The sequence below is a fragment of the Thunnus thynnus genome, chromosome 11, assembly GCF_963924715.1.
Source record: "Thunnus thynnus chromosome 11, fThuThy2.1, whole genome shotgun sequence".
NCBI classification, from domain to species: Eukaryota; Metazoa; Chordata; class Actinopteri; order Scombriformes; family Scombridae; genus Thunnus; species Thunnus thynnus.
The window spans coordinates 17,978,413-17,990,983 of NC_089527.1; the positions used below are offsets into that span (position 1 = coordinate 17,978,413).

The 12,571-nt window shown below is 38.0% G+C and overlaps 1 protein-coding gene across 2 annotated transcripts in view; it reads left to right on the forward strand.

Moving 5' to 3' along the window:
* scn1laa (sodium channel, voltage-gated, type I-like, alpha) overlaps nt 1-12,248 on the forward strand; it is a 29,776-nt gene extending 17,528 nt beyond the window's left edge. For both annotated transcript variants that reach the window (XM_067603481.1, XM_067603480.1), the window contains 13 exons: nt 54-227; nt 339-716; nt 901-1,377; nt 3,471-3,603; nt 3,714-3,868; nt 4,278-4,451; nt 4,697-4,819; nt 7,001-7,276; nt 7,467-7,523; nt 8,185-8,322; nt 8,432-8,536; nt 8,651-8,921; nt 9,034-12,248. In XM_067603481.1, the coding sequence (XP_067459582.1) occupies nt 54-227; nt 339-716; nt 901-1,377; nt 3,471-3,603; nt 3,714-3,868; nt 4,278-4,451; nt 4,697-4,819; nt 7,001-7,276; nt 7,467-7,523; nt 8,185-8,322; nt 8,432-8,536; nt 8,651-8,921; nt 9,034-10,223 (3,651 nt within the window). In that variant the 3' untranslated portion in view covers nt 10,224-12,248. The remainder of the gene's footprint in view (nt 1-53; nt 228-338; nt 717-900; nt 1,378-3,470; nt 3,604-3,713; nt 3,869-4,277; nt 4,452-4,696; nt 4,820-7,000; nt 7,277-7,466; nt 7,524-8,184; nt 8,323-8,431; nt 8,537-8,650; nt 8,922-9,033) is intronic.
* The last annotated feature ends 323 nt before the right edge of the window (nt 12,249-12,571 follow it).

Consider the following 12,571-nt stretch of genomic DNA (forward strand, 5'->3'; position numbering starts at 1 on the left):
AATAGGTGCCATTTTCAGTTTATTAATGGTGAGTATTTCTGTTTCTTGAAAAGGTGTTCACTAGCATCTTCACAGCTGAAATGGTCCTAAAGATCATTGCTCTGGACCCATACTACTACTTTCAGGAGGGATGGAATATTTTTGATGGAATTATTGTCAGTTTAAGCTTGATGGAGTTTTGTTTGACAAGTGCGGTTGGCATGTCTGTCCTGAGATCATTCAGATTGGTAAGTGTAAATATGCACAATAGCCAATATATTGCATTTTGAGCACAGAAACATTTGAAATAACTTTTTTCTTTTCTTTTTTCTTTTCTTTTTTTTTTTTTTTTTTTACAGCTGAGAGTATTCAAGTTGGCTAAATCATGGCCCACTCTTAACACACTGATCAAAATAATTGGTAACTCAGTGGGGGCTTTGGGTAACCTGACCCTGGTGCTGGCCATCATCGTCTTCATCTTTGCTGTAGTGGGCATGCAACTGTTTGGAAAAAACTACAAGGACTGTGTGTGTAAAATCTCACCCAGCTGCAGTCTGCCCCGTTGGCACATGGATGACTTCTTTCATTCATTCCTCATTGTGTTCCGAGTGCTTTGTGGAGAGTGGATAGAGACCATGTGGGACTGTATGGAGGTGTCTTCTTCACCTTCTTCTTCTTCTGGAGCGGCCATGTGCATCATAGTCTTCATGATGGTCATGGTTATTGGAAACCTTGTGGTACATTATCATCTCTTGTGGTTAATTCATAAGTCCAATTCATCCAACTCAATTGATCTATCTAATTGATTTAAAGAATAACCATCCATGATACAGTTATATAGCTATACATGTTTTTTTGGTATCATGAAGTACAGTAGCTAAAAGATAATGCAATCTTACATGAAGTCATATTATCTGATAGGTGCTGAACCTGTTCCTGGCCCTGCTGCTGAGTTCATTCAGTGCTGACAACCTGGCAGCGACGGAAGATGACAGCGACATGAACAATTTGCAGATTGCCATTGGACGGATTCACAAAGGCATTGCCTTTGCCAAGTCCCTTCTCCGAAGCACCTGCAACAGTGTCTGTCTCAGGGATAAGAACAAAAAGAAGGGTGAGGACAAATCCCTGGATGAGCTCCACAAACCTTTAGGACCAAATGGGGTCCCCAACTATACAATCAAAGACCCCAGGAATGGCAACGGGGATGTGATTGGAGTGGACAAAAATGGCGACAAGTACATTGTCAGCAGCAAGAGTGATGATTCCATAATGTCTTTCATCAACAATCCCAGTCTGACTGTCACTGTTCCTATTGCTGTGGTAGAGTCTGACTTTGAAAACCTCAACACGGAGGACTTCAGCAGTGCCTCATCTGATGCAGCAGTATGCCCAATGGTAAGGATGTTCTTGTTGTAATTGGTCTTTCAAGGTGCCTTTGCTGTTAGAGATAATTTAAATAACACTCCTTTAAAACCAAGTATTATCAGCCATATCAGAAGTAGACTGCAGTTTGTGATGTGTGATGGATTAACAAAGGGTTTCAGTATTGTTTGTGGCTCTCTATGTGTACATCTGTTGTTGTGGAAAGTAGGATGTTCCATTGCAGTAGTCACATTGAAGCACTTAGCCCACAGTCCACAGCAATGAGGTATGAGCATGTGACATGTTTCCCCTGAAGTTCTCTAAACCATGACCATTTAACAAGGAGAGGCCATATAGGCAGGAAAATACTAGATTACATTATGTGCCATTTAAATCAGGATGCAGGGGAGCAGAATCCTCCTCTTAAGGGGACTGTTTGCTTTATGTTGGAGAAAAGCTCACAGTAGGAAAGAAATTAAAAGAACAAACATATTTTCTATTAAATATTTTCTGTGATGTTATGTTACAAACTTTTTGCTTACTTGTTTATATTTATATTGGTGGATAGGCACCAACATTAATTTACTGCATTATTTTATGTGAAGATTTGTGAGCAGTTTCATTGTTGCGCATGTTTGCTGATCCTTTACAGATGCTCTGATGGGAGACTTGTAAGAACACTTTACTGTACATTACACTTATCATGGAGTTGCCTGCCACATTTACAATAACCATCAACCTTTTAGTGGACCACTCATCTTTTTTTCTTTTTTTTTTGGCCTGACTTCATTCACCTTCCAGTGTTGAATTTGTATGTTTGGGGCTGTGTTGATGCTATAAATGGATTTTTTGCAAAATGAGGTGTTTTATTTGGTTATTAATAACCAAATAATCTGCTTATTATTTGGTTTAGTTTTTTTCTATTGTTTTCCTGTCCTCTTTCTTATGTCCTCAGGGTTTTGACAAAACAGTGAATGGATTTTACTTGTGATTGTTCTCAAATTTAACATGAAGCACTTCTGAAAGAAAACAGAATGGATGGATTGAAGCCTAATTGGTGGCACAAACACATTAACTTTAGTGCTCAGAGTATATCGCAGGAACATGCTTACATCATTCCCTGCACTGCATTAGCTGGTCCCAGAACAGCTTAGTGCTCCTGCATTCTCCAGCAAGGCATTTAGGCTGTTTTCATCTACCAGCTATTAGGAGACACACCCTGTAGAAAGTGATATGACAACAGGCTGAGGGAGAGACCACATGGCTACTGAACAATACTGCCAGAATTCAAGATTCTCCAATGAATTTTAGATATTTCTGCTTTATTAAATGTACTTTTTTTTTTTTAAATTATTTTTATTTCACGGGACACACTTGGGCATATTTTCTGTGTATCTAATTGGCCAAGCAAACATTTGGCAGTTATAACAAGTCATACAAACAGATGCAGTATGCTGTTATCCTTGTACTCATGTTTATCTAAATATATAGCAACCACTGTATATTAAAAAAAAATAAAATTATAGTGACTTTCATGACCTTTGGCATATTGTCATGTCTGTGAGAGTCAGGTTTCCTCTTTTACATTAAGTGGAGTTGATTAGGAGGCTAGACAGCAGTAGAAGCTGTAACATACAGTCAACTCCTCTGGTGATGGGCACTCGACTGCTCCTCTGCTCTCAAGCTAATGAGGGTGCCCTAATGATTGGCATTTTTTTCAGTTGTTGAGACTTGTCTGTTATGCAGAAAGAGGACATATGCATATGTGTTTTCATGTCAATAATTAAACAATTTAAATCTTGTTACAGAGGGCACAGACACTGATACATGCATGCTCTTTATTTTCAAATCCGTACATTTGATTCAAACTTAAACTGAATGCATGTAAGTGATTCTTGTGAGGCCCTTCTTACCAACAGCCTTAAACAAGACATAATCTGTTCCAAAAATACCAACAATTATACTGGTCTTGTACGAGTCTCTTGGTATTTTTGGACTTTTTTTGTATGGAAACAAAACTTTTGGAGAGAGATAGAGTACATGCATTATATGAACAGACAGCTGCTCCTTACATTTGCCATCATAAGCTCATCTAACGCTATATTTTTCTTTGGCTTCATCTACAGAATGTAGATGACGATGGCCAGCTCAGCTCCTCAGAGGGCAGCACAGTGGACTATGGGGAAGGTGGGGAGGGAAGAGAATCTATAGATTTTGAATTAAACGAATCTATGGATCCTGACGCCTGCTTTCCTGCTGGTGAATATTACTGCAACTACTGCCGCCACTTAACCTTCTACAGCTTTGGAGTCAGTCTCATGCTGCATATTACACTGCTAAAACACCATCCCCCCTTTGTCTCTGCGCAGGCTGTGTGCAAAAGTTCCAGTGTTGTCAGGTAAATGTGGAGGTGGGCTGGTGGAAAATATGGTGGACACTAAGAAAAACCTGTTATCAGATAGTGGAGCACAACTGGTTTGAGAGCTTCATCATCTTCATGATCCTGCTTAGCAGTGGGGCACTGGTAAGTCTCTGTGGGAAAAAAAAATGCTGATAGAGTTGTTTTTGATTTGGCTGCTCTCATTTATTTACATATTGTTTTTGGCATTTGTCATCAGTAGAGTCTCAAACAACTCAACTGCATTTAAAGAGTTTTCCATTTAATGTTATTGAGTTAGTGCCATCTCACGTCAGTTTCTTGTCATTGCTATGGTTTTGTATACATTTAGAAAACGTCTCATTCTCTTTAAAGTACAGTCAAGATTTTGAATGAGGTTAACAGGTTTCTATTGTAAACACATTCTAAATGTCATGCATTTACAGATTACTCCTTATATCTTTAAATAACATCAACTGTGACAATTGGCATATTTGGCATTGCTGAAACTTGTATCCACAGTTAATCACTCACTATCTTTTTGATTCACATCCAGGCATTTGAAGATATCTACATTGAGAAGAGGAAGACCATTAAAACGGTGTTGGAGTTTTCAGACAAAATCTTTACCTACATCTTCATTCTGGAGATGTTACTGAAATGGGTTGCGTATGGATTTGCCAAGTATTTCACAAATGCCTGGTGTTGGCTGGATTTCCTCATTGTTGATGTACGTTGAAACATCTCTCTGCTTATACATAAAAAGACATATAGTGAAAGTTATTTATTTTTAACTTTTTGAGAACAATTCTTGCGATCTGATAGATCACTGTGAAAAATTACTACCACAGTGTGTGGAAATGCTCCCTTTTGCTTTATGTGTGCCCTCTGAGAGCTTGCATGTGTGTGTGTGTGTGTGTGTGTGTGTGTGTGTGTGTGTGTGTGTGTGTGTGTGTGTGTGTGTGTGTGTTCCAGGTTTCACTGGTCAGTCTGGTAGCCAATACCATGGGATGTGCTGAACTTGGTGCCATCAAGTCTCTGAGAACCCTGCGAGCTCTGAGGCCCCTGAGAGCCCTGTCACGATTTGAGGGCATGAGGGTAAGAGTCATTGGATTTCCCCACCCACTCTGGGTCCTGGTGCATTACCACCAGCTCACCACACTGGGACAGAGCACGGGCACTCTACAGTCTGGTGAAGAGCAGCATATACAAGCTCTGCCACTTTGCAAGACCTAAACAGCAGATACCACAAAAATATGTTGCATGTAAATGAGGCATTCCTCTTCTTCCCTGATCCTCTTTCTCCAGTAGTTATTTGTGCTAAGAGTTGACTTAAATACTTAAATTACAAAGTTGATCACTTTCTTTGAATAACCTTCTAATTATTCACTAGTGATGCAGAATTTTGTGAAATTATTTTTGTTATTTTTTGCTTTCTTGCAGAAAGTTAGATGATAAGATTGATACTACTAAGTTAGAGTAGTCATGTGCACATTCACAGTGGGACAGAATGCTAGATACAAAAAATCAATACAATTGCAATACAAGGACTACCTGCACTGCTCCCTTTAATTTTTATTATAGATGGGTCAAAACATTGCTAATAAAAAGATTGATACTACTCGCATATCTGTCCATTAAATATCAAGCTGCAGCCAGTACCTTAGCATGGCATAAAGACTTTAAACTAAGGCAAACGGCTAGCCCGGTTCTGTCTAAAGGGAACAAAATCCTACCACCACATCTAAAGCTCACTAATTAACAGGTTATATATCAGTTGTTTAAAGAGGACCTGTTATGCTTTTCCTTATTTTCAGTCATATATATAATGTTACAATGACAGATGTTCATATTAAACGTGGATAAAGTGTCAAATAATGAGGTAAACATTGGTCGCCTACAGTTCTTCATCAAACATCTCACTGACTGTTCTCGCTTGCACTATTCCTCCCTGCATTATTTCTAACTGATCCGCTGAACAAAGAGCTCCAAATATCTCCATATGTTGTTGTGTCGACCAGTTTTTAGCACTGCTAACGAATCTCAGCTAATTCAGTAAAGAACACATTTCATTTCCTTTAAATTCTTCACAATAAAAGTCTGGTATTATTTAGTCATTTAAAAGTTTTTAATATGAAGCTGCAAAAGCAGGAAATGCTGGGTTTTTATTAGAAGTAACTTAACACAAATCTGATACAGCTGCCCCTCACTAGGCTTCCTGAAGCTCGCCAATCAGAACAGAGTGGACTCATCGGGAGGGAGGCCTTTAAGAGACAGGAGCCAAGAGTGGCTGTTAAGAGACAGGCTGAACCGAGGGGCTGCATAAAGGGCCAGTATAAGATAAATAAAGAGTTTTTTGAACTGTGAATCACACAAAGTTACTCTAGCTAGCTTTTTTGCCTTGTTTTCAGTCTTAATGCTAACCATACCCTGGCTCTAGCTTCATATTTAACAGACAGATATGAGAGTGGTATCAATCTTGCCCACTAATTCTCAGCAAGAAAGCAAATAAGGGTATGTCTTACAAGTGGCGCCATGTCTGTTGTAACAAGAATAAAACAATTTTTTTTTTAAACTGCTTCTTATACCATTACAATATTTTGCTGTGCAATGCAAGCATGGCTTAAACAGGGGTTGATAACTTATGTAACTGAAGGGGGAGGGTTGTCAGCTGCTGAAATCAATGCAGCATGTATTGATTAGTTGCTTTCGTATTGTGGTGGTCTAGATTTAGAGCACTGTTATGATGATGGTCTTTCCTCACGTGGTAGCCAGTGAATTCCCTCATTTGCATGAACAGCTTCTCATGTCTGTCAGTAGCAGTACATTAGTTTCCATTATAATTTCACAGTTTTGGATATTGTTTGCTGGAGTCTTTAACATTTTTTTCATGTTTTATTTATGCTTTTGTTTACAGTAAGCACATTTTGTGGTGTCCTCCTGCCTCTACAAGGTGTTCTGTTTCAATGTTTCTCTAAAATTTAGTTGTAACCCATTTAAATCACTTTTGGATACATAGTATATTTTATTTCATCAATCTCCTGCCTCTTTTCCTAATTCTTTCCCCACTTTAACCATGCAATTGTCATTGTGAATGAGCTTTGGTGTTAGTCATAGCTGTGATGAGCTCTTGCTGATGTGCATGTTGGCACTCAAACATTCACTCTTGTGTTTTCCTATTCTGACCATTACTAAAGTATACAGTGTTGTGCATCAATTCTACATTCTGTGATCTCTGCCTGCAGTAAATATGGGTTATGTTTGTGTGTTGGTGTGTAGGTGGTTGTCAATGCTCTGCTAGGAGCCATTCCTTCCATCTTCAATGTGCTGTTGGTATGTCTCATCTTCTGGCTCATCTTCAGCATCATGGGAGTCAACCTATTCGCAGGAAAGTACTACCATTGTGTCAACACAACCACAAATGAGATGCTCCTTAGAGAGGTAGTGAAGAACAAGTCAGAGTGTGATGCCTTGGGGAAAGACGTTGCTCACTGGAAGAATGTTAAAATCAACTTTGACAATGTTGGCATGGGTTACCTTGCACTGCTGCAAGTGGTAAGTAATAGATAATAGTAATTAATAGTAATAGTAAAGATAAGAATAAATAGTAATAGATGTAGATAATAGCACAGAGTTTGCATTTTTAAGCTTGTAAATATCTCATTTGCTGTATTGGTGGAAAATAGGTGGAAACATCAAAGGGTTACTACAACATTTTTGTTGATATTTTTCCATTTCGATACAGGCTACGTTCAAGGGCTGGACGAAAATAATGTATGCTGCTGTTGACTCTCCACTCAAGGTGATTCAATTTCAAATTCAGTTCATCCATGTTGTAAACTGTAAACTCTCATAAACTGTGCTTCTCAATTTTCATGAAATCAAACCACATTTTTGATACCTGATAGCCAGTCAATGTGTTTACATTCTGAAATTACCTCTCTATATAATAGTTTTAATTGTTAGTGGTGAAGTCTGCCATTTCAATACTGGATTCGAATTGCCTTCACATACACAGGGGATTCACAGAAAACAAGGAATTTACATAGTGCAGTGTTATTGTAATTTTATGTCATTGATATCAGTCTCACTGTTTACTGTCAGACTGTACAGAGCTGTTTGCATTTGTTCAATTGCCAACACACGTATTGTGAAGTAGTCACAGGAAACAATGTCTTTGTATCTGAGGTTAACACAGACTGTTACTTCATCAAAAATGCATCTAACAAACAAGACAGTGGCATTTTTGGCATTTTTCATCAGCAGATCATTTTTAATTTTTGCAAGGGCATAATAGACCAAGAAGAAGCAGCCCCAGTGAGTTGTTAGATGAAGAAGTTGCCAATTTCTCAGTAAGGTGTTGAGTGGAAGTAACTACGGCTGCCATCAAATCAACCAGGGCTGAAGATTTAAGCATTATAACTGTAACATTCTGATGTCTCCATTTTCTTTCACTTTTATAGCAAGAAGACCAACCAAAGTATGAGATCAACCTGAAGATGTACATGTATTTTGTTGTTTTCATCATATTTGGAGCCTTCTTCACACTCAATCTCTTCATTGGTGTCATTATAGACAATTTCAATCAACAAAAGAAAAAGATAAGTATCTAAACAAAATTTGATATTCTGACTTTAATTTCACTGACATGCAATATTTAAAAGCATTACATGCTGTAATAATTTAACATGCCTTGCATTCCCTCTTTACTTTGGAGGTCAAGACATCTTCATGACTGAAGAACAGAAGAAATACTACAACGCCATGAAAAAGTTGGGATCAAAGAAACCACAAAAACCTATTCCTAGACCATCAGTATGTAACTTTAATCATGACTGCATCTAATCTGCATTGCAAATCTTATCTTATCTTATCTGTTTTATAGAAACTAAAATGTATTTTTGTTTCTCTGCCTTGTGTATATTTCAGAACAAGATTCAAGGATACCTCTTTGACTTCACCACGAAACAAGCATTTGACATTGTAATAATGGTTCTCATATGGCTCAATATGGTAGCTATGATGGTGGAAACTGCTGAGCAGTCACCACGAAAGAAAAACATTCTATACAATGTTAATCTGGTCTTCATTATCCTCTTCACTGGAGAGTGTTTGTTGAAGATGATCTCACTCCGCCAGTACTATTTCACAAATGGGTGGAATATATTTGATTTCATCGTGGTCATTCTGTCAATCATTGGTATGACCCACCTCTGTCTACTGTGGTGCTGAAATGAATCATAATCATTAATTTTGTCAGTATACCTGTAGTGTTTACAGTTTGTCTAATATGTTTTGCTTTCTTTCCTCAGGCACATTTCTCTCAGATCTGATTGAGACGTATTTTGTTTCACCAACCTTGTTCAGAGTCATCCGATTGGCTCGAATTGGCCGCATCCTCCGCCTTATTAAAAGTGCCAAAGGAATCCGCACACTCTTGTTTGCCTTGATGATGTCACTTCCTGCCTTGTTCAACATTGGTCTCTTGCTCTTCTTGGTTATGTTTATTTATGCCATCTTTGGCATGTCAAACTTTGCTTACGTCAAAAAAGAAGAGGGCATTGATGACCTTTTCAATTTCGAGACATTTGGAAACAGCATGATCTGTTTGTTCCAGATCACCACGTCCGCAGGATGGGATGGCCTGCTAGCTCCCATTCTTAACAAAAATGAAGACGAGTGCGACAATGCCACGGAGCATCCTGGTAGTTCTGTTAAAGGAGACTGTGGAAATCCTCCTGTGGGAATTGCTTTCTTTGTGAGCTACATCATCATCTGTTTCCTTATTGTGGTGAATATGTACATTGCAGTCATTCTGGAAAACTTCAGTGTGGCCACTGAGGAGAGTGCAGAACCACTGAGTGAGGATGATTTTGAAATGTTTTATGAGGTCTGGGAGGAGTTTGACCCTGATGCAACCCAGTTCATGGAGTACAATAAACTTTCAGATTTTGCTGATGCTCTGGAGCCACCATTACGCATAGCTAAGCCTAACAAGATCGAACTGATCTCTATGGATCTCCCTATGGTGAGTGGAGAACGCATTCACTGCCTGGACATCCTGTTTGCATTCACGAAACGTGTTCTAGGCGAGGGTGGGGAGATGGACATCCTAAGGGGGCAGATGGAGGAGCGCTTCATGGCCTCCAATCCTTCCAAAGTGTCCTACGAACCCATCACTACCACCCTTCGCCGCAAACAGGAGGACACATCGGCCGTGGTCATCCAGAGAGCATTCAGACAGTATGCAAGGAGACATGCTACCATTAAGCCCTCTGACAAATCCAGGGATAACATTCAGAAGGATGAAACACTCAGTGACAAAGAGGATCTTGTCACAGACAAACTCAATGTTTCTAGTGCGGATAAAAATGACCTAACACCTTCAACAGCCTCTCAACCTCCATGTAACAGTGTGACAACAAATGGAAAAAACAAATATGAAAAAGACAAAAGTGAAAAGGAGGTTATGGGCAAAGATGTCAGGGAGCAAGATATATGAAAGAATATTGGAGATGCAACAAAAACATTTTCATTAATGACAAAATGTTTACAACCTCTGAAAGTGACTAAGACATCCATTTGACTCCCTCTCTTAGTATGGATAACTATGCCAAATTGACCATGCTTAACTGAGTCTAAAGGTTGGTACCTAAAAGGGAAAATTGGTTCATTCAGGCAGTAGTGGGACCATTTCGTTTAGGCTGTTTTCAGGAGCAAGGAAGCCTTTTGGCTCTTTGTGAGGTTGGGCAACATTTCTCAAAGTGTTCTAAAAGACACATTAGTTAATGCTTCAACTTCTATTGCGGCTAGTTCTGCTATCCAGTGTCTTGAATTATGTTATATCACTGACTGTTTGTTAATTTACCTACTTATTTTTCAAGCAGAAAAAAACAGTTTTAATGTTATTACTTTTAGAATGAATAGCTTGGTTGATCGCCTTTTTATACACTTTTTTTACTCTTCAAAAGGGTTGTCCCTTCAGGGGTAGTTTTTACAATGAGCAGCATTGCTTTGAGGCTAGTCTTGCTAACTGATAGCACTTAAAATACTTGACAAATCCAAGAGACAATGTTGGAGTTGCTGCAGTTAACTAGCGATGCAGACCTGCATGAATGTTTCTCCATGATTATGCATGCTAGAGTGTACTATTTTCATCAGCCTCCTTCCCTCCCTGTCCATTACACGTCATGATGCAAGGTATACAGTCACGACATGGGTGTTTTTATACAATAACTTCAAAATCCAGCCAAGTACGTCAAGTATGTTTGAGTATCAGTGTCAGAGCAGTAACACTTGGCAGAAATACTTTGCACATTCAGTTTTGTTGAATCATCAAGAACACTCACATACGTCATCTCAGCTTGCTGTGTGCTACCATTGTTCCATTTACGATATTAGTGATTACTTGCAACTTTTATCATGAAACTGCTAAAAGCAGACTCCTGAACTGAAGGACTGTCTTTCAATGCTGGAAATTCAAGAAAAATTTTGTTTGCACACTGTAAATGACCCTGTTCTAAGTTACCTCGCTTAACCACAAACCTCTGACAGTTTGCTCTGGGAAGATTATCTGTAATATTGTCTGTTTGTAGGACAGGAGCATCACTAGTTAGTGCTTAAAATGTTTAGCATCTCCAAAGTATAGGTCTCCTCCGTGTATCTACTTGTCCCTCATTTTGTCTGTTTTCTTTCTTACTTGTTTTTGATGATGAACCTCAATATGTATTCCATAATGAGTATGGAATTATGGAACAATTAATATTTATTAGCTGTGATATAAAACAAATACTGCATATTCTTCATGTTCTGTTGTATTCAGGCAGACAGGGATATGATACATCCAGCAGTCGCTGTAAGGTAAAAAAAAAAATGTATATGTCTATGAAAAAAGTTATATGAATTGTCATTTTTCTTAACAAGACAAAGCCCTGTGTTTAATTACTGGTGATGTTATATGATTATGCTAAGATTTTTTTTAATTCAACCTTTAACTGCATATTTTTATTTGGCAATGATAACTGGGAAAAAGGACAATTGATGTTTTATTTTTTGTGTGTGCTTTGTAAACTGTTTTTCACAGTTTACCTCTCAATCTTTATCATGATAAATATCTAAGTCGGACAGATGATGGCTCGGAATATTATGAATGATTGTCTCAAGGATATGGCATTACACATCGTGTGTGCCCTTGGCTGTTTCCTACTTCTGTTTACATTTTATAGTGCCAGTTCTGTTACTTGTCAGGTCTTCCCATAGCTATGACATCAACCCTAAACTGTGTCGCAACTACATCTGTTGTTCCATGTTATAAAAGTATAATTCCATTAATGTAAGTATATTTTGCATGTAATTAATACACCCAATACTTACACTATACTTTATACATAACGAAAGAATGTTTTGATTACATAGAATTTAACATTTCCCATCATTCATATGCATAATGTTTGTAGTGTATAAAAAACTGCATGCAAGACACTGCTATAACCCATTTCACTGAAAAGCCAAAAGAATAAAGATTACATGTACCTCAAGTATGCCTAACACATTCATTGATTTTATTATGGTATATAAAATATATTTATATACTGGTATATTATGTCACTTATATAAGGTCCGTTTTCATTTAATTTGTGTTTCTTACTTTTGGGATTGAGCATGAGAGTGGGTACCTTTTACTTAAGCTTGTCTAAGGTGGTTTAACAGTATGTAAGGGTGATTAGAGTAATGCCCTTAATTTAAGCTCAATATTGTTATAACATAAAGTCAAGATGAAAACAAAAAGGACATGTAAGTCTGTTGTTCAGAGCAACAGACTTATACTTACAGACTAATATATCATTTTTA